At 38.3% G+C, this 27,814-nt stretch overlaps 1 protein-coding gene across 1 annotated transcript; it reads right to left on the bottom strand.

The window, feature by feature from the left end:
• Positions 1 to 24,402, bottom strand: LOC120526473 (hydroperoxide isomerase ALOXE3-like). Its single transcript, XM_039749639.1, has 14 exons — positions 24,233 to 24,402; positions 22,461 to 22,665; positions 21,804 to 21,885; positions 21,233 to 21,355; positions 19,623 to 19,635; positions 18,976 to 19,119; positions 17,308 to 17,511; positions 16,419 to 16,505; positions 11,703 to 11,937; positions 11,071 to 11,134; positions 10,621 to 10,742; positions 8,559 to 8,659; positions 2,112 to 2,282; positions 1 to 1,033 (listed from the first exon to the last, which is right to left on the bottom strand). The coding sequence occupies exons 1-14, from the start codon at positions 24,386 to 24,388 to the stop codon at positions 854 to 856; spliced, it is 1,887 nt and encodes a 628-aa protein (XP_039605573.1). The 5' UTR covers positions 24,389 to 24,402; the 3' UTR covers positions 1 to 853.
• Positions 24,403 to 27,814: the final 3,412 nt, after the last annotated feature.

A 27,814-nucleotide genomic window follows, 5' to 3' on the forward strand; every position in this document is an offset into this window, starting at 1 on the left:
ATGATTAAAATAAAATGTTTATTCTTCCATCTGGAAAAGGACTGTAGTGATCAAGGTGATAAAGTTGATCAGAATTTTAAATTTGCAAGAGACAGATCAAAAGGAAAGCACTTTCTGCTAAATGTGGTCAAACAGGCTTAAAACCAAATCAAAATAAACACAACTAAACCAATAATTAAAAACAAAACATTTTTGCCTTTGATATAACCTGTAATACACAAGAGATTTTTTTGAGTTGTAAGATATATTCCAAAGCTTGGACATTTTAATAATGATACATTTATATAACACTTTTTCCATGCTGCTGTGAGATGGTTACTGTTATCTTTATATTGTGTAAGCGATGACATCACAGGTTGGATCATTGTCATTAACAATATTTTGGTGCCCATGTAAGATACTGTACAGAATAGTGATCAGGGCGGAAAAGAACAGAATAAGATATAATGATATAAAAAAAAACAGTATAAGAAAAACAAAACAACAAATTGTAAGAGGGAGTCTAATATAACTATTATGTTAGTATTTTCAGGAATATTTAGAACTCTTATAAAATGTGCAGTGTTAATAATGTTTAGTACAGTTTGCCCTGTGCCACTTTCTGCAAAAAGATTAATCAGACTTTGTCCTCTTTTAAAGACTCAAAACAGAGAAGTGATTTATAAACATTTTAACAAATTAAAATGTTGTGAAACAGTCAAAATTCCTTTTAGAAATACAGTACTTGTTTTTCAATCTCAGTCCTATTTTTTGTAAAAGTTGCTTGATTTGTATGGAATGATTACAATAAAATTATTAAAAATTAAAAAAAAAAGAAAAGAAATGTAGCACTCTAGCAGGATGGGGATAATGTTCAGATGGCCACACTGGATTCAATCTCATCTGGCAACAAATAGTTGTAAGGTATCTGCTTCCCTTTATTTCTTTTTCTAATTTTGGAGGCTAGGTTTTTCAAGTCTTCTCTGAATTCTTTAAGGAAACCTGCTGGTGTTTTTTCAGTGGAATAAATGCTAGAACTGTGGCCGAGAATAACCTAAAGGCAAAAGGAATCAGTCCGGTTGGTGAAAAGGAACATGTTAAAAGCAGCAAATCAGAATACTAGAAACATGTTTAAACTATTTAAAACACATGGTGCGTCTTCACAGGCAGATACAGAGTGCTAATTTTAAATTTCTGCTTGTCACTATGAAGTTTGAATATTCGATGTGTCCTTGTAGGTTTTCCAAATTCTTCATTTTCCTCCCACGGCCCAAGGAACTGCAGATCAGACAAACTGAATCTTTATAATCAGTTGTCTCCTGTAATGTTTGGCTCCTTAGTCAGGCATTATTTTCTTAAGCCACATGCTGATAGGACGATCTCTGGATTAATTAGGTTTGAGACTGTTCTGTTGTTTTGATCCCTCCAGCCTTTCCTATTACATGGTTGTACAGAGTCAGCCTATCCCAACACCATCATTGCAAGGTGAGATCCAGACTTTGCTGAGATTCTAGTCTACCAGTCCAATACAAAACAAACGTTTTGCACCCATACACATATAGCATTGTCAATGTAGACTTGTTCATTGCTCTGACTGGTGCATCTTATAGTGTAGGACAAAGAGCTAAACTAATTAAACAGATATGGGACATATGGGGAGAATGCGGAAACCTTTTCTGAAAAGATCAGAAATTGAACAAAGACACCAGAAAAGCTATTCTAAGCATTTTTTAACCTTAACTAATATGGTTTATTTACTCACTGTCCCAGATAAGAACAAAAATAGGACAAGCCATTCAGAAAATAGAAACTTAAATTTTACAATGCCTGAGGATAGAGTAAAAACACAAAAGAAACCAAGTGTGTCTAGCATCTTATTTTTGATTTAACTTTGCATATTGCATTGTTTTCATACAGGCTTCTAGGTCTCCCATTACTATTTTGCAAAATAAGCCTCTAATTGTGTACAGTGCATATGGAAGATCTTTAGTTTACATCACATTAAAGTAATTTATTACTTACAAAATTCTAAAATATATTTTGTAGCTGTTAACATAGTAATCTTTGCATTATGGTGATTGTCATACTAGTTTTTCAATGGCATGTGAATACAAATGAAACTTCCTACTCACAAAGTCACTGGACTGGCGGCTGAGTAGCCAAACGGCAGACATGGCTCTGCAGGTATTCTTCACATTACTTATGCTCTGCAGTAGATCTGGCATGGTGGTATGTCCCTTATTGGTTGGAGGAGGCTTGGTCATAGTTGAGGGGCCATTGGGCATCCATCCATAAAAATCAAACTGCAAAACATCCCAAAGTTTAAATTTATTAAACACCTTATACTTCTATGATATATCTTATTCAAACAAGAGAAGAATATTTGGTTAGCTCATAGATCACATGAACCCTGAGGTACACCATTTCAAATATATCATTTTGTCGATTGTTTAAATTCACTTTTTGTTTTGAATGCAGTTCTCTGTATCATCAATTGTGTGATGGTAAACAATATACTCCTTAAAAGAAAGAGTTATGCTGAACTAACTTTGGTTTCATTTTTTTGGGTTTCTTCAATTGGAGCACAGGCAGGTGAAGTGACTTACTTAATAATAATAAGATGCTGCAGATGTTCTATCAGATGGTTGAGGCGAGCACCCTCTTCTATGCGGTGGTGTGTTGGAGAGGCAGCATAAAGAAGAGGGATGCCTCACACCTGGACAAACTGGTGAGGAAGGCAGGATCTATTGTAGGCATGGAGCTGGACAGTTTGACATCCATGGCAGAGCGATGGGCACTGAGCAGGCTCCTGTCAATCATGGAGAATCCACTGCATCCACTGAACAGGATCATCTTCAGACAGAGGAGCAGCTCCAGCTACAGACTGCTGACACTGTCCTGCTCCACTGACAGACTGAGGAGATCGTTCCTCCCGCACACTATGTGACTCTTCAATTCCAACCAGGGGGGTAAACGTTAATATTATACAAAATTATTGTCTGTCTGTTATACCTTCATTGTTATCACTCTTTAATTTAATATTGTTCTTTATTAGTATGCTGCAGCTGGAGTATGTGAGTTTCCCCTTGGGATTAATAAAGTATCTATCTATCTATCTATCTATCTATCTATCTATCTATCGGTCGGTCGGTCGGTCGGTCGGTCGGTCGGTCGGTCGGTCGGTCGGTCGGTCGGTCGGTCGGTCGGTCGGTCGGTCGGTCGGTCGGTCGGTCGGTCGGTCGGTCGGTCGGTCGGTCGGTCGGTCGGTCGGTCGGTCGGTCGGTCGGTCGGTCGATCGGTCGGTCGGTCGGTCGGTCGGTCGGTCGGTCGGTCGGTCGGTCGGTCGGTCGGTCGGTCGGTCGGTCGGTCGGTCTATCTATCTATCTATCTATCTATCTATCTATCTATCTATCTATCTATCTATCTATCTATCTATCTATCTATCTATCTATCTATCTATCTATCTATCTATCTATCTATTGCCTTAACCACTACACCACACTACCTGTATACTTTTTAGGAAATGTGAGAGATGGATGAGGTCCCCATACAACCTAGTCTAGGAGGTCATATGAATGTCTTAAACTTTTGACAAATAGAGAATGCTCTTTGGTGTAAATATTAAATTGGATGCTCTCGTAAGCTACTTTATTATAGTATGTTGGTCATGCAGATAACACTGCGATTGCGATCTCCCTAGCATATTATGATATTTCAACAGGGCTTCCCTGTAACACTATTCAGTTTTTCTTCTGTATCACCAATGTTTTATCCATCCATACATAATCCAACCTGCTACATCCTAACTACAGGGTCACGGGGGTCTGCTGGAGCCAATCCCAGCCAACACAGGGCGCAAGGCAGGAAAGCAAGCCCAATACACCCACACATCAAGCACACACTAGGGACAATTTAGGATTGCTAATGCACCTAACCTGCATGTCTTTGGACTGTGGGAGGAAACAGACACAGGGAGAACATGCAAACTCCACGCAGGGCAAACCCGGGTCTCCTAACTGCAGGGCAGCAGCGCTACCACTGCACCACCGTGTCGCCCCCAATATTTTATTCCCATTTAAATCCTTTCCTTGCTTTACCTCCAATGAGAATGTTGTGCCAATTCAAGCTCATTGGTTAAAAGTTTGCTTCCTACCACCATTGTCTATCTTGTATCTATAAAGTAATAATATTAAACTGCATTTTCAAAATGTTTGCTCAGTTTTGAACAATGTCCAGGTCTTTCACAGTTTCTGTTGCCTCATCAATATTTGCTCCTTGTTCCTCATTTTCAAATTTCACACATTTACTCACTGTGTCCTGAGTTCATTAAAGGTCAGAACAAGTCATAGTCCTTATATTGTATGGACCCAAGCAGGACTCCATTGTAGACCATAGCTAATGAGAGACATTGCTCTAATCTTGATTCTAGTTAGTGAATTAGTTGAAAAGGACATGTAAATCAAGAAAGTTGCCAATAATATCAAAGGCTTCAGGAAACAGAATTAATATTCAGGCTGGACCCTTGTTAATTTGCACTGTGTCACATGCTTGGCTTATTTTCTGCTCAATAAACTGTCAAATCTGAAGAGATCCTACATTTTGTCTTGCTCACTTAGGATCATGTTCCCTGTCATTTTTGAAAAATAATGTGAGGCCATCTATGTTACAGTAATATAAGTGGACTTGCCTAACTTCAGTCTTTAACAGATGTATGTATATTGAATGACACAGGCCACTGGAAGAATACTACTACATTTATTTTATAGATATGTTGGAAAATTTCAAAAAGTTCAAAATGGCCTTTACGCTTGATTGTAGGAGTTGCTTGCTTATTTTTCCTGGAACAATTTACATTACTGTTAATATATTTTAGGGCAGTAATCAAAACTGCCCACAGTATTAAAATATTCAATATCACAATGCATATGAGAATATTATTTGACAAGCCAATATATTTTGAATATTTATGGCAAGTCAAATGATTATTTAGAAATTTTTTTAAATACATCTACTCTCTATATATAAAATCCTAAGCCTAAAAGCACAACGAATTTGTGCAAAGATTTTATGTGACTTTTTATGTCATGTTTTTTGTTATGCTTTCAGTCAGGCTTATTTTAAAACCTACATATATATGTTTGGTATCATTCTTTTCAGAGTTTATCAAACTTTAATGTGATGTTGTAGACTTTCATATTCTTATTCCGTTTTGAAATTATAAACTAAAATATTGAGAAAGTCATGTTTTTTAATATCAAGGAAGTCGTAGCTTTTATTTTTGATCAAGTAAACTTTCTTTCACAAGAACAAACTATTAAAACAATTTTCTATTCATCTCTAGAGCAACTCCAGATCAGGTGCACCATGCTAACAAGAAGAAAGACTGGCAGTTGGAAGATAGTGTTGGATGGATTGGATTGTCATTAAAGTCATCTGACTGAGTGGTATGGTTGCTCAACAATAGAGGTTTGCCGAGGGTGTTTAGAACTCTAAAGAAAAGAACCCCCTCAAATCAAACAATTTAGGACCATTTCATTGCCCAGCATCAGTGTAAAATATTCTTTAGTTTTTTTGTCCTGTGCCTGACAGAATTCCTTCTAAGGAATAACTACACTTACCCCACAGTGCAAAATGTTGAAGTTCCCCAAGTTCCAGGATGCCTAGAACATATGAGTTTAATCACCAAGCTGATCAGAGAAGCATAGGAGTTTAAAAGGGGCTTTTCCTCACCAGTATATTAGGACCAATACCGCATAAACTGGGTGAAATCTCACTAGATTGGCACCACATTCTAGATATGATAAGTGACCTCATTATGAATTATTGTAACAGTTTCTGTCTGAGAGTCACCTCTGAAACTATTACATCACCTTGGCACTCACTGGAGAACAGGATTGTAGTGGGATGCACCATCTCAGTGATCCTCTTCTCCCTGGCCATGAATATGCTAGTCAAATCAGCAGATGTGTGTTCAGGGCCCCTCACCAAATCTGGCATTCCTCAGCCACCCATCAGGGCTTTTATTAATAACTTCACAGTCACAACAACATCTGTACCTGGGTGCAGGTAGATCTTTGCAGGCCTGGAAAAATATCACTCCATGGGCCAGATTAAAGTTCATGCTTGATTGTGAGAATGTGGAAGTGACCGATAAGTTCCGTTTCCATCGTGGAGGCATCTAGATACTCTCAATTTCAGAAAAACTGGTGAAGAGTTTGGGCAAGGTGTTCAATTGCTCATTGAAAAACACTGCTGCATGACAGGCAACCAACCATAATCCAGAGGGATGGCTGATCACAGTAGACAAACTGGCATTGACAGGCAAATTGAAGGTCTGTATATACCAACATGACATTCTACCCTGACTAATCTGACCACTGTTAGTTTATGAGATTCCAATGACTACAGCTGAGAAGCTTGAGAAGAAGATCAGCCTCTTCCTTCGCAGATGGTTAGGGGTGCCACAAAGCTTGATTAGTATCATTGCATATGGATACAGTAACAGGCTGTAACTTACCTTTATCAGCTTAATGGAGGAGTTCATGGTGACCAGGGCAAGAGAGGTGCAGCTGTACAAGGACTACACCAACTACAAAGTCTCTGGGGCTGTAATCAAAGTGCAGAAAGCAAGGAAGCTGAAGGCCCAGCGGTTGACCAGACCAAGTTGAGGCTATGGTACAGTTCCCTTATGGAACCACTTGCTGATAGGTGAGCAGGGTTCGAAGCCAAACCACAATCTCAGTATGGCAAAGCACATGGAAACAAGTGGTGCCACCTGGTTCAGGAGGAGGTATGAGCCGTAATAGAAGAGGCACACACCAGCAGGTTAGTGGGGATGTGGCATAGGATCATAAAATCTCATGAACTATTCTGTGGAGAACTAAACCACATCACATACGAATCCTGGTCCAGTCAGTCTATGATGTGTGGCAGAGCCCATCGAATATTTAGTGCTAGGGTATGGCAGAAGCATCAATATGTCAATTATGCCAGAAAATAGGATACCTAGGGCTACTGTCCAAAGACCCTGGGAGAAGGAGGTTATCTCTGGTGCCATAACCAGGTGCTCAAGGCAATCTTGGACACCAGCTTCACAGGACTGCCAATAGCCAACAGATCCACCTAGCAAAGCAGACCATCATGTTTGTGAGGGCAGGGGGGAAGTCAAAATCAAAGTTGAAAACATTAGGTGGGATACTCACCATGACCTGAGACTGACAGTGTCCTGTCTCAGCAGGAAAACAGGAGAACTGCCAGGAGAACTGATAAAAGTCAATTTTTTTGTGAGTAAACCAGGAGAAGCGGGCAAAAGGCAAAATCAAAGAAAATAAAAATAAACCGCAGTGACCGTAACCAAGATGAGAGGCAACTCAAGGTCAAAGAACAGGCAATAAGTCAAAATACAAGAAGAGAAAACACACAATAGATTAAAATGAAATGAAATAAAAAATTGTATCCACAGATTGAATAACGTTCCTAATGAAAGGCTGGCCTTTTATGCTGGTTGATTAAAGTCAAGGTGATAAACCTGGAGACCCCGCCCCTAGAAGCGAGGTACATGACCCTGATGTCAGTACACAACATAGCCTCTCTTAAAGAAAAAGGCTTGAAGCATCAGTGTTCAACTTAAATCATGACAGACACTAGGGAGGCAGCGCTGGTTCCCAGATACTATTTTAGCAATCTCTCTCACGCCAGCCATGGTCCTGATACCTGAAACATCAAGACTATTGGTCATGCTGGAACTGAGTATCCCTGGGAGGGCTGTATGAAGGAGGCCAAAGATATGAAAAGGGCTAAGTATGAGGATTTGGTCAGTGAATGAAGAAACATGTTCAGTGTAAGCCCATTGAGGTGGGCTGTGGAGGCTTTGCTCTATAATCCTTGTACTGGACCCTTAAGTTCCTTGGTATCACAGATTCACACATGAAGAAGGCCATCAAGAATACCGCAGAGGCTGCAGAAAAGGCTTCCAGATGGCTTTGAATTAGGAGGGGTGATTCATGGTTCTCAAAGCTACTCGGACAAAGACCAGGGATTGATCACTCTCAGCTGGTCACGTGGCTAAGCGTGTATGATGATTGACCCACACATCTATGACCCAATGATCTCGGGGTCCATCACTGAAAATGTGTCCAAGTTGCCAAGAGATGTATGTTAAAACCAGAGTGTACTTTATTTTTAATGAAATGACCAGCATGGTGTGTGGGTTTAAGGCAAATATGTTTAATGTAACACAGCACTTGAATTCAGAAGAAGGGCAACTCATAATGATATAATCACTGTGAAAGAGCTGGCAGTGTTTAATAGGAGATTTACCATAAAATCCAAATCAGAGTCATGCCAGTTCAGCATAGGATGTACACCAGTCTAGATTTGAATCTGAGACCCAAGCACTGTGATATCCCAGTATTACAGTTCAATTTACCTTTGTGGGGGCTTTTTCTGAAATAAACACAAACCATTCTTTATAGGCTTCACTCTATAAATTATGTTAATAATAATGATTACTTTTTAATGCACACTTTGTTTTAAAATATCCTTTCATACAGGAAATAATAATCTTGTTTGGCTTTTACCTGCCCACTGTTGACAGCTGCATGTTGTGCTGAACAGGTAAATATAACCATGGTGACAAAGTCAATGAGCTGCTTAAGAGTTCTAAAGCTCTGCGGGATACCTGTAATGGAGCAGAAAAAAGTAGTACAAAAGAGTAGTACAAAATTTTTTGATCACACTTTGTTATGGTCATTCACTTTTTAGTTAGGATACATACACATATATGGACACCAGGGTGATTATTTGTGCCATGGCCAATATATTGGTCAGCAGCTGTTTTTGTGACTTAGTCGAAAGAATTGCATCTGAAAGGTTGTTGGGAATAGAGTGTCATCTGTTCAGCTTGACGTTTTTCAATTGCAGCCCTCACCAGGGCAATTGCCTGGAATGTGAAGTGAAGCTGTTGTCAGAGGTTGTCATAGAAGACAAGGGTTTGCTGGAATCCTAGCCAGGATGGATGGTTCCTTATCTGGCTGGGATGCCTTGGTAATGGAAGGGTTGAAGGAGACTGCCACCTGGGGCCATGTTCTCCCTTAGTATAAAAGGTGGCAGCAGCTAACTGGTGATTCGCCCATATAGGCACCTGCAAGCCTGCATGGTAACTGGAGTTCCAATGGGCAGCCCTGCTGGGTCTTGGGAGCCACCAGAAGGAAGATGTGGGGATGGTTTTCCCATTTTAGAGAAGTTCCAACTGACTCAGAAATGCTTCCTGGATACAATGTGGTAGCACAGGAAGGGTTTGGTATTAAAGGAGGCCCCACCTTCTTACATGGGGAGCTGAAGTCAGGTGAAGTAAAGACAAATCTCCCATAAGAGAAGTGAAAGTAAAGAAAGAAAAGAAAAAAAGAAAGAAAGAGAAAGAACAAGCACTGTAAAGTATTTGTGCAATAATTAATTTGTTTGCACCTGGGACCTGTGTTTGTATGTTGTGCCTGGGGTTTGAGATGCTACAATGCCCCTTATAGGTAAATAAAATACAAAGAAATGGAAGACTATGCTTCCAGGATTGGTTACAATCTAATTTCCTTTATATTTCTCCATAAGTTACATCTACACAGCTTAATACAGTCTATGATGGGAAGGAATAGAAGAGCCAAGAGTAACTTCAGTCACAGTGCAGAGAAAAAAAAACCTTTTTTAAGATAAAACCTCATCTAACATTTAATCCACTGCATAGGCTCTCATCTACTGTCTCTTGCAGAAAAACACAACTTTTACCTTTAAAAAGCAGCATGACAGAGAAAAGTGTAAGAAAAAAAGTACAGGAACTCAAACAGTCTCTGAAAGAAGAGCAATTTTCCAAGCAAGTATATTTCAGAGTTATGAATGTGTCTAGCATCTGCTTTATAATAAAGTGAAAAGTTAGAAGGCAGCATCCACTCTGTGTGCAGTGAGTAGGGCAAGAGGCTCAAGGGAAGCCATCCTGGATGTAATTGAAGCAAACCAGTCAGGGAACACTTATGAAGGGGCTGGCCTTTTTGAAATTGTCAGAGACCCAATCTGTAATGCACTCATTTTCCATCAGTGGTAATGTGGCCTAATGGTTTAGAATCTACTCTTGGCCTGGTGGTGGAATTGATCATACAGTGTAAAAGTTAGATGCTCTTTGTATATATTACTGTGTATGCTCTAGACAGGAGCCTGACCATATATTTATTACTGTGGAATTTCTTTGCCTTCCTTTCTCTTCCCTTTGTGTGCTTGTCAGCTCAAACTCAACTTGTCATTTGTAGAAAAAAATCTAAATAAAAAGTTCTCTCTCAATAAAGTATATGATGTAAAGAGGAATAAAAGTAGTCAAATTATCCATCCATCCATCCATTATCCAACCCACTATATTCTAACTAAAGGGTCACAGGGTTCTGCTGGAGCCAATCCCAGCCAACACAGGGTGCAAGGCAGGAAATAAACCCCAGACAGGGTGCCAACCCACCGCAGTATTCAAATTATATAATATATAATCAAGTATACATTATAAAACAAAACAAGCCTTGGACAGTGTTCGTAGGGAGAATCATCCAATGGTCTATTACATCATGGCCTCAAAAGTCAAGCATAGTAGTAATCTATACATTTACTTACCTGTGCTTGTCTTTCCTAGGAACCCTTCAGTGAAAATCTCTCCTATCCAGCTCTGTAACTCCTGGTCATCTTTGACTTTCCTATCTTTCTTATAGTAGAATGTTATAAACTTCTTCACATACCTGAAAGGAAATCAACCAAGTTTAAGTAAACCTAGAAAGTGAAACCTGGTTGGCAGTGTTTGCTACCCTGTGGTAACCTGTGGGGTAAAGGGTGATGGTCTATTTGGGTCCCATCAGCTGATATATGCATATCTTAAGTAGATGGACTGCATTGTACATAGATAGGCAGTCTCCAAACAAATACTGTTCAAGCGATCCGGAGAAAGGCTACTTTTAATGACAAGTATGCACTTTGACATTGCCTATCAAAGATTGCTGGAGATCTGTTCAGACCATTTCCCTCTGAATGCTAACTCCCTCCCTTCAGCCCCAGCTCATTTCTGCTCACTTTTGGGATTTGAAGTTGTATTGGTAGCACTGCCACAAGTTAATTCCAATAACAGGCTTGTTTACTGAACAACAATACACAACAATACTACACTCTAGAAGCCTAACACGATTGATGGTGTCACTTTCACTTTTACAGGAAATGCCTCCAAAACTGAGACGACCTGAGAACATGATAAGGCTGGCCTATGCTGTTCCCAAATTAAACAGTATGTCAATATCAGCAATTGCTGCTGCACTCTTCATCATTACCACTGAGATGATGCACCATACAGGCAAACTTATGTTGGGTTCTGATTTATTCATTTCCTAAAAATGTTTCCACCCTCTTTGTCAAATCTTCCTGATTTAAAGTAAGTGCTCTCCATCCTTCCTGGTGAACTGCTGAAAGTCAGACATCCAGCCCCTGTCTGCCTGCTGCCACACTCTCATCTCACCCCTTTCAGCCTCTGAAGCACTTTCAGACAGCTGCCTTCCAGTTTTACCAATAAAGAGCTCTCTGCACCGTTCTACAGTATATTCTCACAAACGCAGTAATTGGCACTGAGTAATTTATAACACAGTAACAGGTTCCACAGGGTTTACTAGAGTGTCCCAAATATTCTGCTTTGGCCAGGGTTTAGTTCCCCATGCCATCAAAATGAAAAATAAAAGTGGATTCAGAAGATGAATATGCAGTTTCTTGTAAAATGTCAAACCGATTAATGATTTTCCACAGCTGAAGTCCATCATCTCTGTAGTAATAATTGGGGATATCTTTCATTCCACGAGCCTTGATGTTCTCCGGAAGACAGAGGGAGCTGTAGGTCAGAGAATCCAAGGCTCTCTGCAGTATAAGAACAAATCCCCCACCTCCTGTGCTTGCAGCCTAAAAAATATGTAAGTCTGATTTAATATCTAATAGTCTTTAAACCACAGTAAAAAAAGAAAAATTGACAAAAATGAAAAATGTTTGAACGTAGATGGATTTTCACTGTGACCATCACATAATATAAAAGGAAAATTAACAGTTAAATCCACACATGCTTCTCCATGTCCACATTCATAACAGAAAAAATTATAAAAACAGTCACATATTTGTTTGTTCCTACATTGCAAGACCAAATTTACAGAAACTATATACCTTTAAATAAGTGAAAGTTGATTGAAAAATGTTTAAGCTAAAACTGGTAGCAGAAGGATATTCCAAGAGAACACACACTAAAAAAGCATGTTAGATTAGAATAAAAAACCTGTACATCGGTTGCACGTAATAAAATGTTTTAATCAAAAGTGATTGAATTATACTTAATATAGCAAGTCTATGCTGAAAGAACTTAATATGTTTATGTAAAACAAATTATTTTTTATGTTCTGTTAAATTAATTATTTTATGTTAAACCAACTTGGGGAGGGGGGCGGCACAGTGGTGCAGTGGTAGTGCTGCTGTTACCCTGCAGCAGGTATAGGAGGGTTTGCGCCCCTGGTCCTCCCTGTGTGGAGTTTGCATGTACTCCCCATGTCTGTGTGGGTTTCCTGTGGTTGCTCTGGTTTCCTCCCACTGTGCAAAGACATGCAGGTTAGATGAATTAGCGACACTTAATTGTCTCTAGTGTGTGTTTGGTGTGCGGATGTTTGCCCTGCAATGGATTGGTGCCCTTTGGAGGGTTTGTTCCTGTACACTATGCTAGCTGGGATAGGCTCCAGCCCCACCACAACCCTGTTCTGGATTAAGCAGGTTCAAAAATGACAATGATAAACTAACATGACTCATGTAAATAAAACATAATATTTAACATTTTTGTAACCTTTTTTTTATGCACATTTTGAGCTATCTAACTATAACCTATTTAGTTGATCTATTAAACTTGATGCATTACCATTTTTATAAACTTTCTTTTTACACTACATGAAAATGGCTTGCATGTGCAGGTATTGGACGTAATTAGTATTTAGTTAATACTATATCAACTATGTTAATGATATACTATCGATACATCAACACAAGTAGTTATGAGACTTTTTATTTGTTTTGATTGATTATACTTTCTGTGTAATTTTAATATTAATCATTCTGTTTTATAGGAGGGAAAGAAAAGGATGCTTTTCTGATGTAGGGTGGACAACAAATTTGCCTGCATATTAGCTTCCACAACCAGACAAAACTCACGGCCTTTGGAAAATATGACATAACTAAATGTTTTTGACTTTCTTTCTAACTGTACAAAGCTGTGGAGATCCCTTGGACCGCAATGCAACATAAGGAGCTGCTCTTTGTGCAAATATAGGATTGTGTTGTACATAAATCTTGTTTACTTTAAGTTAAATCAACTTAATTCAAGTGTTTGTTTCAACATGATTTAATTTCTGTTTATTTGACACGTACAATTATGTCACAGCAACTAGAAAAAGCTATAATATCTAAAAACATGATTATTTTAAGTTATATTAACCTTAATTAGATAAAGGAAATGAACAACCCTGTCTGTTCATATTTCCCAGTGAGGAATAGCTATCGTAAAGCATTGCTTTTCTAATTATGATTAAAACAACAAAAATTAAACATTTTTTCATAAAAGTAAAATTGTGGGAGAACACTTTCTTATATAAATGATTAGCTATATTAGAACTTTGAAAGATATTGGCACATTTGTTTGTGTTACTGCCACCGCACAGCTCCAGGGATTTTGTATTTGATCCTGCTCACAGCCGTTAGGGGTTAAGTTTGTCTGTTCTCTTTTGTGGGTGTTCTGGTATCCTAGTTTTATCCCAAAATCCTAAACACATGATTATAGAATAAAGGGTTACAATAAATGTTCTCCATATAAGTGAGTTTGCATGGGAGAGATTGGACACCTTGTGACAGGGTCTTCTATTTAGCATTGGCTCCAACCTTTGCCCAATGGAGCTAAGTTAGAGTCCAATTTTCTTTTAGCCCGAAAGGCTCCAAGTGGGTTTAGAAAAGGCTTGTGTTTGTGGGAGTGTGTGAGAGGAAGTATTTAAACAAAAAACATTAATAGTTTACAGAAGAGACACATTTACAGAGTTAAAAGAATTTTAAGATTTTCAACCATTTAAATGTTTTAAGACATTCCCCTACAGCAGAATTGATATATAGCTGGTTATAATATAGACACTAGTAGCCAGTTTCTTACAAATTTGCTAGTGTTGTGAAATGACAGCAGTGAGTAACTTACAGTTCTTTGGACATTTAATAGCCTTGCATATTACACTAGCATAATAACCTGTCCAGCAATTTTTACAAACCATTCCATTTCCAGTTGTGACCCGCTGGGCTGGCTACTTTGAGCAGTTGTTCAAAGCTGATCCTCCGGCTAGGATGTTGGATATCTCTGGGTCTACGGTTCTTGACGCTGATCCTCCAATTAGCTGTGAACCACCCAGTCTCACTGAGATTGCACAGGTGGTGAACTAGCTGAGGGGGGGAAAGGCTGCAAGGATCTGTGGTATCCGGGGTGAACTTCTCCAGGCTCTGATCGGGGCGCTCGAGAGACTGGACGAAGAGACTGGGTGTCTGGGCTTATGAGTGTCCTGGATAAAAACCAAGATTCAGGCCCTTTAATGACCTCTTGGGCACAGCCATCAGCAGTGTGTCAGTTTGCGGAGAGAGTGTTAACCTTCTTGAGAGGTTTACTTACCTTGGCAGTGACATTCATGTCTCTGATGACTCTTCCTATGAAGTCAGTAGATGGATTGGGAGAGCATGAGGGGTCATGAGGTCGTTGGAAAGGGGTTTGTGGCGCTGTGGATATCTATGCAAAAGAAAGAAGATCCAAGTCTTTAGAGTCCTGGTGCTTCCTGTCTTGCTATATGGTTGCGAGACATGGACGCTTCCAGTGACCTTAGATGAAGACTGGACTCCTTTGGTACTGTGTCTCTCCGGAAAATCCTTGGGTACCGTTGGTTTGACTTTGTGTCCAATTAGCGGTTGCTCATGGAGTCCCGAATGAGGCACATTATCTGCATTGTGAGGGAACATCAGTTACAGCACTACGGCCATGTGGTACGTTTCCCCGAGGGTGATTTGGCTCGTAAGATCCTCATTGTTGGGGACCTGAGTGGCTGGACCAGGCCAAGGGGTCGCCACGGCGGATAGAGGGTAATTTCCGGAGGGTGGGACTGGACCGTGTGTCTGCCTGGGGGGTTGCAAACTGGAATCCCGAGTTGTTTCGCCGTGTAGTGGGTGTGGCAATGCACTGTACCACTGCATGCTCCCCAACTTGACTTGACTTGATTCCATTTCAATAATCTGTTTATTCTACTGCAGGGTCACTGTGCTGAAACTGGGCTGAATCTGCAAACCAGCCTCAGATTATTAACTTTAACATTTTTTTTCCTCTCTATTATATTAAAAAAAGTTTCCGTCATGTCCACGTTATTCAGCCTTAACCACTCCTCTCCACACCACTTGCCTAATCATTACTCCTACTGCACACATCCTTTCTCCGTACCACTCCATGACTGCTGGAAATCAGTGCTAACTCGCCCATCAATACAGTTGGTTATAATGGCAAGGCAGAAAAGCAAATTATCTGTTCATGAACATTGAATTTTAGATCATTATAGAAAAAGAGCAGCAAGAGCTGATAATGAACATCGAAAAAAGAAAATGAACAAAAATCAAGAGAATCATGCAATAAATGCAAAAGAGAAAAATATCCTGAACTATATGCAAACACAAATGCAAAAAAGCAACGATTATAGAATGCAAGTTAAAGGATAAAGTATTTCATAATATTGTTTTTGACAAGGTGTTAGTGTAATTTTATTTTTTATATACTTTTTATTAATTTTTACTTTTTTTTACTTCTACTTTTACTTTTTACATTTTAATATTCATTGGCATTTAAAATAGACAGTTGTAGTGAAATACACAAGTAACTGATTTTCTATCTATAATAACTAAGGACCAAACTGTATTCCTCCTGTGCCCCTCATACTCTTCTATATACTATCTCTTTAAATGCAATCACTTTTTCTGAAGGACGAGCACCCCAATGCCCTTCATGTGGCTCAGCCACAAGATAGCGGGTACCGGGGGTTGCCAAGCGAAGCGAGTAGGGGGCAGAACCCCCTAGTCATTATTAAAATATTTCTGGTCATTTTACTTTTGCTTAAAGGAGATCAAAAATACTGTTTATTAAATTCTACAAAGGATATGTTTTTTGGTAATATTCTGTTTAACGTTATATGTCAAAAGGCATAACATGGAAATGATAAATAACAACAACAAAAAAAATAGAAAAAAGAAAAATCAAGCAAGCAGAAAAGCTAGTTTCGTCATTAATTCACTTTCACTCTGTCTTGCTGAAGCAATTTTAGGCAGGCATGTGAACTTCAGGGTCTAACCTTATCAAAAATGCCATCTTTTGCAAGCAAAATATTTCTTGCCATGATGTTGATTTGCAGAGTGTACCTCATGTGATTTACAAGGAGCTGTATTAAGAAAAAGAGAATGAGAGATTTATTAAATAAGTACAGTGTAAAGGACGATGCACCAGTGTAGGCATCCCTGCCAGGATGGTTCAAGGTACCTTACCTGGACAGGATGCCAGCCCATTGGAAGCTCAAAAGGAAAGGAGGGTGTTCCCTACCCTAGCCAAGAAGATAGCAGAAGATGCCAGTTTGAAACTAGGAATGCTTGCATACTGGCAGGGTCAGATTGAGGAATAATACCCAGCTGGAAGGCCAGTGTGATAGAAAAACTGGGGGAGACAACTGGTCAGGGCTGCATGCTCCCCAGATACATTAGGTGGCAGCATCCCTGGGTGATGCTATCTTTATGGACACCCAGAAGCAATTCTGGGGACTGTAGTCCTATTGGGGAATGCTGTTGTTGGGTTCTGGAGGTGCCGCCATAGGGTACTGTGAGGGTTTATGATCCCTACTTTTGGGGACTTCCACTAGACCCAGAAGTGCTTCCATCAAGCTACGGCCTAGCACCAGAAGTATTCCCGGGTCTAAGATAAAGGAAGCTGCTTGACCTCATTCAGCTGGAAACCACCCACCTGGAAGGTGTAGGAATAATAACAGAATATTGTAAGGGCTTTGGCTAGTAAACCTGTTTTATTTGAACCCGGGGCTTGTATAGTGTAGTTGTTTTGGATCTAGGGTGATGCAACACCCCCTACTGGTCACAACAGATTTACATATAAAAGTCTAAATTCACAGCCATTTATCAAAAGAGAAGATAGAAGACAGCAGCAGGAATTTAAATTAAAAGCCAGTTTTTAGTTACCTTAAAAAGTGGGTGAATAGATGGCAATTGACGGTATGTTGCCATGCAGAAGACCTCTGCCATTAGGTGAGTTCGCAGCAAATGAGACACCAGCTGATGATAGTTGAAATCCGCTGAACGAACATATGTCTTTGCCAGCAACCAGTCATACTTGAGGTCAGATGGCAAAAAAATTGGGTTCTCAGGGCCAGACTTCTGTTTCAGCTGATGCATAAAATAAAATATCATAAGCCTGTAGTTTGACTTTGTTGGTAAGTTTCTTAATAATTATTGTAAAAAATGTTTGATTGGATTTCTATACAGTTTAAGATAACATGAATCATTTAATGCATAGTTTGTTTTCATATATGTTAGAGCATAGTCTGATGTTTCTGTGCTTGGCACACAAAAATATTTTTGAGAACACATTTGTATTTTAATATTTTCTCCTACTATTCCAATTTAAGGGCAGCATCTACTGTGTACACAAATCCTGTGACAGGTTGTCTATGCATATTCTTTATTAGCCTCCTCCAATCTGTGTGGATTTTATTATGGGTACACTGGAGTACCTCTCATGTTCCTAAAGATGTGCATGTGAGGGAATATGAAGTTAATTTGTACCTCTAAATTGATCCTTTGTAAGTGTGAGTGTGAAGGTTGTTTCTCATTTTTGCTCGTTTACCCTGCACTGGATTATTTAAATTTGAGAAGGAATGAATGTATGTCAGTGTTCAAATATTCTTCACATATTCTTAAACTAAACTAAACTAAGTGGCGGTGGGGCGTCTGTTCTGATCTTGACTTTGCCGACAATCCTATGATCTTCAATGGAGGCACTGATTGGGGCTCACAAGAGACGGAGTGGGAAGTCTGAGTATCTTGGCTTGTGAGTGTCCTGGATTAAAACCAAGATCCAGGCCTTTAATGATCTCCTGCCTATGTATGTTTCTGTTTTGTTATAAAACAGGGGCCCCAACACAGTACTTTGCCTGGGGGCCTATAATGCTGGTAAGGTGGCCCTGCTCTTGGGCACAGCCGTACAGCCATCAGCAGTGTGTCTGTTTGCGGAGAGAGTATCGACCGCGTCGAGAAGTTTATTTACCACTGCAGTGACATTCATGTCTCTGGTGACACTTCCTATGAAGTCAGTAAACAAATTAGAAGAGTGCGTAGAATCACAAGGTCGCTGGAAAGAGGTGTGTGGCACTCCTTGATATCTTTGCAAAAGGATGAAGGTCCAAGTCTTTAGAGTCCTGGTGCTTCCTGTTTTGCTATATGGTTGTGAAACATAGATGCTATCCAGTGATATGAGACGAAGACTGGATTCCTTTGGTACTGTGTCTCTTTGGAGAATCATTGGTACTGCTGGTATGGCTTTGTGTCAAATGAGTGGTTGCTCACAGAGTCCCGAATGAGGCACATTACATGTATTGTGAGAGAACGTCAGTTATGGCACTATGGCCATGAAAGAATTATTGATATACTGTATTTAATTCATTTTGAAGGTCTCCAAAGTGCTATAATCTGCTACACTGTTGGCTAATGTATTATGCATATTTGTGGTTCTCAGTACATTTGCATTGTGAAGTATTAATTTGATCACGCTTTTACATTACTGATGCTCACATTGTATGTTTCCGTTTCTCTTTTTTTGCTACAGAGGATACATGCAAAATAAACACATACCTGTATGGCAATAGGAAGCAACTGGTCTTTTATGTCCTTGTACAGCAGACAGAGTGGAGCTGGTAGATACTGCTGTACCCCATCAATCACATTTGGGGGCACATTATCTAGTAATTTGTAGTCCACCAAAAAAATGTTTCCATTCTGTGAAAATAAGATGGAAAGAATAGATACTTTCTATTTAAACTGTAAGACACATTTGAGAATAGTTTAAACTTGGAATATTTAATGAAATAGTACTACATTGCAATGTCTGAATCTGGATACTATGTTAACTTTCATTGGTAGCTGTGAAAGCTCTATTCTAAGTTTATACATTTATTATTTAACATAACTTTAACCACATAACCACATATAATTCTTCCCAGTTGAACATGAATCTAGCAATATTTTAATCTGAAAGCTGCTTTTGATATTAATAGTGGTCAGGTTTATTTTTTCTTGCTTCCTCAGGCAGGATTTCTTTTCACCACATTTCTACATGCTGATTTTGCTGATATGCTTTAATCTTTTATATACAGTATTTAACATTCCTATATGTAAGATTACTGAATGTCTGTGAAAACTGTTAAAACAGATTTAATTTCCTGCCTCATGGCTTATTTCTTGTATCTGTGGGACAAAATTGTATTTTTTTCCATTTATACTGAAACAAGTTTCCTATTATAATTTTAAAAGACATTTAAAAAACTGGTACATTATTGGTTGGTTCATCAACATAGTTGGCTCTAAACAACTGTCTAGGTTTATGTGGACATTCATCTTTTACTCATTGAAACTTGAAATTGTGAAAATAACAAATAAGCAGATAAGCTTTGAAGGCCACATTACTTAACATAACATCTTCTTGTCTTCAGTGTTACAGTTACATTACAGGCAGGGTTTTTTTTTCCCATGTCAACATTTATTGTCAGTTTTATGATAGTTTGTGTTATTTGTATTCTGTGTTTTTCAGTTTTGCTGATCATTTTTATTTGTTCTCTCTGGATTGCCTTTTACACAAACCCATGCCTGACCTTTAGAGCATTTTCTTAAATTCTAATTAGTTAAAATATTTTAATTTGATAAAGATTTTTTTTTTGGCCTTTTGTTTAAGCCGGATGATTATGCTTGTCCTCTCGCTTGTATGGTATTTCTTGATATATCTTTGAGACTTTAAAATATGTTTGTGAACTTTAAAAGGCTTTTCCTGCATTTTGGTCTCCAGGCTACAAAAAGGACATAGCAGCACTAGAAAAGGTCCAGAGAAGAGCGACTAGGCTGATTCCAGGTCTACAGGGGTTGAATTATGAGGAAAGATTAAAAGAGCTGAGCCTTTACAGTTTAAGCAAAAGAAGATTAAGAGGTGACATGATTGAAGTGTTTAAAATTATGAAGGGAATTAGTACAGTGGATCAAGACTTGTATTTTAAAATGAGCTCATCAAGAACACGGGGACACAGTTAGAAACTTGTTAAGGGTAAATTTCGCACAAACATTAGGAAGTTTATCTTTACGCACAGAATGATAGACACTTGGAATAAGCTACCAAGTAGTGTGGTAGACAGTAAGACGTTAGGGACTTTCAAAACTCGACTTGATGTTTTCTTGGAGGAAACAAGTGAATAGGACTGGCGAGCTTTGTTGGGCTGAATGGCCTGTTCTCGTCTAGATTGCTCTAATGTTCTAATGTTCTAATGTAGGCATCTGCCTGCTTGTTGCAGTGGGAGGTTTGCTGAATTTTGAGTGAGTCTGTCCTGGGCAGGACACTGAAGTTCCTTTTGGGACCCTCGAACTTCCGGTCATGTCATGTTTGTGACTCTCACAACAGTTACAAACAATGCTTCACTGCACAGTGTACCTTCATAATAATTACTCCAGTCACCAACTGAATTGCAGCTCTGGATTATTCCCCTCTCCCCAAAATATTTAACCAAATATATGTAACAGTACAATACGATTGCATTTCTTAAACACATTCTGTAAGCATAATATTATGATAAAAAAAGAAAGGCTCATGAAGCCCTTGTCCTCCATAACAGAAATCTGTATCAGTCCTATATGCAAGCCTACCAAGTTTGATCATGTAAGAAATACTTAGTTCTTAAATATTATAATAGAGAATGAGACCTAGTGCCTAAAGAATGAAGGGCCAGGGTGGGGTATAGAAAGCAAAAGGAGACAGGTTTATTTTCCCATGCGGAATTTGGAAATGTGTAAGCCTAAAGCAATTTCACATAGTAGTACTTAAGTTAAATGCAAAATTATATAAACTTACGCAGTGGCAAATGTGAAACCCAACTCAATGTTCTTTGTAAATGAAAATCTTAGCTCTGCGGGTAACTGATTTGGATCTTGGATATCCACACATCTTGGTATACCCTCTGTGAAAGTGGCCCACCTGGTGAAACAGAAAACTGATCTTAAAAAGCTATTTTCTTCTTCTTTGTCAATTGCTGTTGTATTCAGACAGGTAGAAATAGGTCAAACATGTTAACTTATTATTATTAATAATCTTAATCTAAACGAACTGCTATATTATTATTGCAAGCTATGGAAGAATATCATGTTCTAAAACAATGTGTCATTAGGTAAGAATCTGGGCCAGAAGAATGGCCCTATAGTATTCACTTACCTTGGATATCTCAATCAAAGTCATAATCAAAAAACCTGGAGTCACTTTTTGATAAACCCTCACACACATTTTATTTATCCTGGTCTATGGAAAAAGGCAAACGGCATAAAAAAATAAAAATGTGTATTGCGCTTTCCAAAAAATACCAGAGGTTAATAAATACTATGCCTATATTTCCATTTTCTACATAAATACTTTCATTTATGGCTCATACCTTAAATTTTTCCTGTGTGCCTCTAGTCTGTTTTGACAGTGCTTTATCTGAAGGTTATTTTCCACATCAGCAAAAAATTGACCTGAAACATAATTGTAAAGATCAACCTTAGCGTGCTTTTTTAATGAACACATGATGTATGGATCTGCGCATTTCAAGAATGACTTAAATTTGTAATCTGCCAATGGACTGAAGACAATGAATGTAAATGATGTTTCAACTAATATTTCAGATATTGCTTTACGAAATATGCAAGCATTCTCATCATTTTTATGCACAGTCAAAACAATGTGATATTGCAGCTTGCATGTTGTCAACACCGTGGACAATACTCCTTTTATTGTGGAGTCATTCTGTCTAGGGAATTCAAATTCCCATCATGTTTACATTCTATTGCTGTTATTTGATTTTTGGTCTTTACTATTAAAACAATTTCAATATACATTCAACATACAGTTAAACATTTATTCAGTCTTTCTTTTGAGCTTGGCAGCTGTGCTTATTGACATAAGGTATTTGGTAGTTCCCTTCATTTACTAAACAGGTTTTATAGTCATGGCAGATCAGAGTTTTGGAAAAAAAATAAGTGAATAAACAGAAATAATAAAATTCGAAATAATATTTCCATTGCTGATTTTAAATGGTTGTAGAACTAACCTTTACCCTCTATAAGGTCAAAACTTCCATTCTCTACTATCCACTGGTAACAAGGGAACTGGAACCCTTTTCCGGTGTGGTCTTTTACCAAAACATTTGAGCAGAACCAGTCATCACTGGGGAAGAAGACGTGTTTTTCCTTGAAGAGCCTGATCAGCAGAATATCACCAAGATCGGTATAGCAAGGCACTTGAAAGGAGCAGGTCTAAGAAGAAGCCCACATTAAAGTAAATGAAATTATATCACAATTTCATTCCATTGCGTTTAAAATAGCTTACTTCAACTTATTCTGCTGACGCCTTTTTCCAATTAAGGCGACTGACAACATTTATGATACAATTGGTTCCATTTCTTCTGGTTTTCCAATTGGAGCAGAGGCAGGTCAAGTGACTTTCTCAGGGTCACACAGCGTCAGTAACGGGATTTGAAGGCACAACCTCAGCGTTTGAAGTCCGAAGCCTTAACCACTACAACCCACTGCCTGCACGAAAGTGAGGGTATGGGACGCGAACCCGGCGGCAGCGGTTGTTCTCCGCCACGGAGCAGTGTATATTTTCTTTTAAATTTCCCCTAATTTGAAATATGTTTGCCGGGCCCTGTATACAGCCAAATAACATGTCCATCTTAACCTGGAGACAGTTTTGAAGATTGAGTATCAATACCAATTTACCTTATGAAATATTTTAACTTGTGGATAATGTCAATCCCACTTTAAGGTTACTGCCTTTTCGGTAGTGGATAGCAGGCTCCCTGGCATCTGAGTATCACACGAAGCACCAGAGTCCAGTTCAAGAAAAGTGTACCGTGGCTATGCCTAAAAGAACTGACACAAAGCCAAAGTCTTCGGAAGAACTGTCAAGATACTGAAATTGCTTAAGAAACTCGGTCGATGTTTATGTGAAACTAACCTAAGATAACTGATAGACAAAAAGTGGCGAAAACAAATAATGGTTTGGAATTTATATATATATATATATATATATATATATATATATATATATATATATATATATATATATATATCCATTTTCTAACCCGCTGAATCCGAATACAGGGTCACGGGGGTCTGCTGGAGCCAATCCCAGCCAACACAGGGCACAAGGCAGGAACCAATCCTGGGCAGGGTGCCAACCCACTGCAGGACACACACAAACCAAGCACACACTAGGGCCAATTTAGAATTGCCAATCCACCTAACCTGCATGTCTTTGGAATGTTGGAGGAAACCGGAGCGCCCGGAGGAAACCCACGCAGACACGGGGAGAACATGCAAACTCCACGCAGGGAACACCCGGGAAGCGAACCCAGGCCTCCTAACTGAGAAGCAGCATATATATATATATATATGAACAAAAAAAAATAAAAAACTGGAAACAGAGCGTTTCAGCTATTTTAATACCTTCAAATATTTGTTTGAACTTTCCCCTTGTCACAGAATATTATGTTGTTATTATGTTCTTAAAATCACACATCATCAATCAGAAATGTGCTCTCAAGGTTAATTAATTTAAACACACCTCCTCAATTTAAACTTTTCATGTTGTTAAAGAATAGCTCAAATAAACAATAAGTAAGTAAGTAAATAAATAAATACAAACGTAAATAAATAAATATTCGCCTTTCATTAAAATTACGCTTTCTAACTGTTTTGGCATGTGCAATTAGTTTTAACATAAAATAATTAATGCAGGTTATAGTTTGTTGTTCGTTCTTATATTGCTGCATTTATATTTTGTCCAGGACATATTCGATATTTCTGACGGATTACTCACCGTTCCAGGGTAAAGCATCTTTCCTAGCTTGAACAGAGTGGTTTTGTTGCTTTCTCCTTTCGTCCCAAACAGAATTATTGAAATTTTATCAAGTGTGCCAGCGTGAGGGAAGTCTCCCGTGGTCACCTGAACATTGTACTCAGCTTGTGCTGGCATCGTAATGCGCTGATATTCACAGCAGCCTCAAAGTATTCGGTTTCTTTCGTTTTGAAGTCTTTGTAACCTCGGCTTTGTTTTTATCCGAATAACGTGCTTTGGCACCTCCTTTTTTCCGGGGCTGTGCCGTAGTCTACAGATACCGTAAAGGGCTGTGTTTTATTTTCGATCTCGACTTTATAGTGAGGGTGTATATATATAATTCAGAAAGGAAAACCTTGATGCTTAAAAATCATGCAGCTGTATTTGCCATTTTAATAGTGCAAACTGTAGTTATCATTCTGAATTAATAAAATGTTTAAATGAGAGAGGAGCAGAAAGATCAGTGTCAACATCTTGCCAGTAATGTTAAGGCAATAGTTTTCGCTATAACATTTCCGAGAAATTTAGACTAGCAACAAGTTGGCAGCTGTGGCATGATTTGATATGTTTCTCAACATCTTGTTTCATTCCCAGTCACTGTATTTTCTGATTAACGCAGTATGATATGCGGTATGTCCCTATAAAAGCGAATTAATCATTTAGGTATAGCTAATTAAATCTGATCAGCACATTCTCTTAATACTGCTGATATTTCCAACCCGCTATAGCCTAACACAGGGTCACGGGGGTCTGCTGGAGCCAATCCCAGCCATCGCAGGGCGCAAGGCAGGAAGAGATCCCGGGCAGGGCGCCAGCCCACCGCACTGCTGATATGTGATTCAAAGAATATTATAAAACGGGGAAAAGGAGAGAATCCAAACAAACACTTGAAGGTAGCTAAATAGCCGAAATGCTGTTTCAAATTTTGTGTATATATATATATGTATACGCAGTACGTGTGTGTATTTACAGTACTATGCAAATGTTCTATTCAGCCTCATAAACATTCATTTATTCTTTCTATGTGAGCTAAAATTATACATGTTTCATTAGTGTGGATTTAGGAAACAAAGTGCTAATTTCTAGCAGCCAATGAGTTTATCATACTACAGATGACCTTGAGTATAGCAAATACATCCTGTATATCTCTTCCAATATAAAACAGAAGTAGAGTTCTTCTTCTTCTTTCTTTAATCATGTGGTTGCCATTCTCTTCCTGAAATTAGTCATCCCATAGCCATAAATAACTCAAATACGGTCAGTCAACCTTTCTAAGAAACCGTAACTGGTTTAGAAGCTTTACTTTCTCAGCTTTCACATAGTGAATGATGATATCTGGTGGTGTGTTATTGGAAGGATTAGCTCATTTAATTCTATATTTTCATAATCAATTTCTATATTGTGCATGGATTGTTCATAACAATGTTTACAACAACAACATTTATTTATATAGCACATTTTCATACAAATAATGTAGCTCAAAGTGCTTTACATGATGAAGAAAGAGAAAAAAGACAAAATAAATAAGAATTAAAATTAAACACAAAGTTTAGGTAACCCACTTTGGACCAAATGTTAAAGAGAGACTTAACATTCATGTCATTTAGTCTGAAACTGTACAGTATGTTCTCTGAACTTGGGACACCTTCAACTTAAAAAAAAAAATCAAGAACAATTATAGTACTTGTGCCCCTGAATATTAGAACATTACAGACATTTTGACGAGACCAGATCATTCAGTCTAACAAAGCCTATTCTCCTAATTCCTCCAAAATAACATCATGGTGAATTTTGAAGTCCTACACTTTACTACACCACTTGGCATTTCTAGTCTATGTATCAGTGGTTCTCTATATGAGGAAAAACTTAGTAACATTTGTGCTAAATTTAACTTTAAATTTTGAACCATCGCCCTTTGTTCTTGTAACAGCTTGGATCCACTATACTAATTCCTTTCAACTTAATCATGCCCCCTCTTAAACCCTGTTTGCTTAAACAAAGAAAGGTTCCACTTTAATCATTTACTATTTCCTCAAAGCTCATTTGTTTAAGTGGTACTAGCAGATTAAAATAAATGAGTCAGATTTGTCAAAGGCACAGCCTATTCAGAAAGGCTATAGGAAGAAACCTGCAATAATACCTGATTATTCCTAAAAGAGTTTGCATTTGTCTTTTGGTTTTTGGCCAAGGCCAGGTTTGTATGGATGTTGTTTTGGTCCATTTAGGCATGAATTGATGTTGCCCCATAATATAACCCAAATATTTGGCTTCTGTCAGGCCAAAGTAGCGTTTTTTTTGGGTTGATGTGAAGACCTGCCAAAAGAAAAATGCAGAGTAAGGCCAAGATGTGCTGTAGGTGTTCTTTCCAGGTCCTGGGAAAAATAATTACATTATCCAAGTAGGTAGCACTAATGGCTTGATGGGGTTGTAGCAATTTGTCTACCAGACTTTGCAAAGTCATTGGATCCCCATGCAGCTCAAAGCAAATTGCCAGTAACCACTAAGGGTGCTAACTGAGGTACTGGAACCTGTTAATTCCCCTTGGTTGTATCCAATGTTGTGAGGAAACATCTATTTCGAAGTTTTTCAATTAGATCATACACTCAAGGCATTGGATAGGTGTCAAAATGAAAAAGTTGGTCGAGTCACCGAAAATAATTACAGAAGTTTCGACTCTCATTGGAGTGCAAGTACACTGGGACTTGACTAAGGGCTATTACTGTCTTCAGTAATAACCATTTTTAACATTATTTAGACTTCCTGTGCAACTTTATGTTGTTTTCCTCCTGTTAAACAAGTTGTCCATTGAGCAAAGTCGCACCAATGATAAAGTGCTTAGGGCCTTCTATTGTGCATTATGTGACAGTCACTTCAAACCCATTTTTGGATAAATATTCATAATAGATAAATAAATGAAATAAAAAAATGTAAATTTAATCAAAAAATTTCTTGTCATGGTTAATGCCTTTTTGAGTTGCAGTTCTATGTGTTATTCTAAATTGGATTTGTCTGAAGTACAACCTCATCTCAGAATATCTACCTAAATGGATGCTTAAATATTTTATTTTCAACCAGGTAGAACAGAGAATGATCAGGATACCTGTAGCCACAATTTACTGAAAAATATTTTCTGGAAATATATGAAACTGTGGTGAAATACAACCACACTAAAAATAATACTGATCTATTGCAACATAGCATGTTAAGGATTGTGCAATTAGGAGATGTTCTCTCTTGACATTTTAATTTCTTTACTTCTACTTTTGCGTCTTTTATTTGGAAGATGTCTGGTATCACTTCAGTTTCCAATTAGCTTATGCTGAATACTGTATATTAATGACTTTTAGTCTAAAAGAAAAATCCACTCTTAGTAAATGGTGGAAGAAGTGTTTGCAAATATCAATCAACTACACATACAGTAACCCAGTAAATAGACTAAGTAGAATGACGAGGAGAGTAGCTGAGGTGAGCCTGGTACTCCTTCATGTAGTGTTCTAACATCTAGACAATGCAGATCATAGATTTTTTATCATCCTGTAATGCTGTCCATATTCCAACACTGCC

Source organism: Polypterus senegalus, chromosome 3 (genome assembly GCF_016835505.1).
Source record: "Polypterus senegalus isolate Bchr_013 chromosome 3, ASM1683550v1, whole genome shotgun sequence".
NCBI lineage: Eukaryota > Metazoa > Chordata > Cladistia > Polypteriformes > Polypteridae > Polypterus > Polypterus senegalus.

Excerpts from the sequence above, each read along its gene's own strand:
- LOC120526473 (XM_039749639.1), bottom strand. The coding sequence starts at position 24,388 with ATGCCAGCACAAGCTGAGTACAATGTTCAGGTGACCACGGGAGACTTC. Across the intron at positions 11,938-16,418 it reads AAGATGGCATTTTTGATAAG|GCTGCAAGCACAGGAGGTGG; the intron begins GTTAGACCCTGA and ends CATATTTTTTAG. Across the intron at positions 1,034-2,111 it reads GCCGCCAGTCCAGTGACTTT|GTTATTCTCGGCCACAGTTC; the intron begins GTGAGTAGGAAG and ends TTTTGCCTTTAG.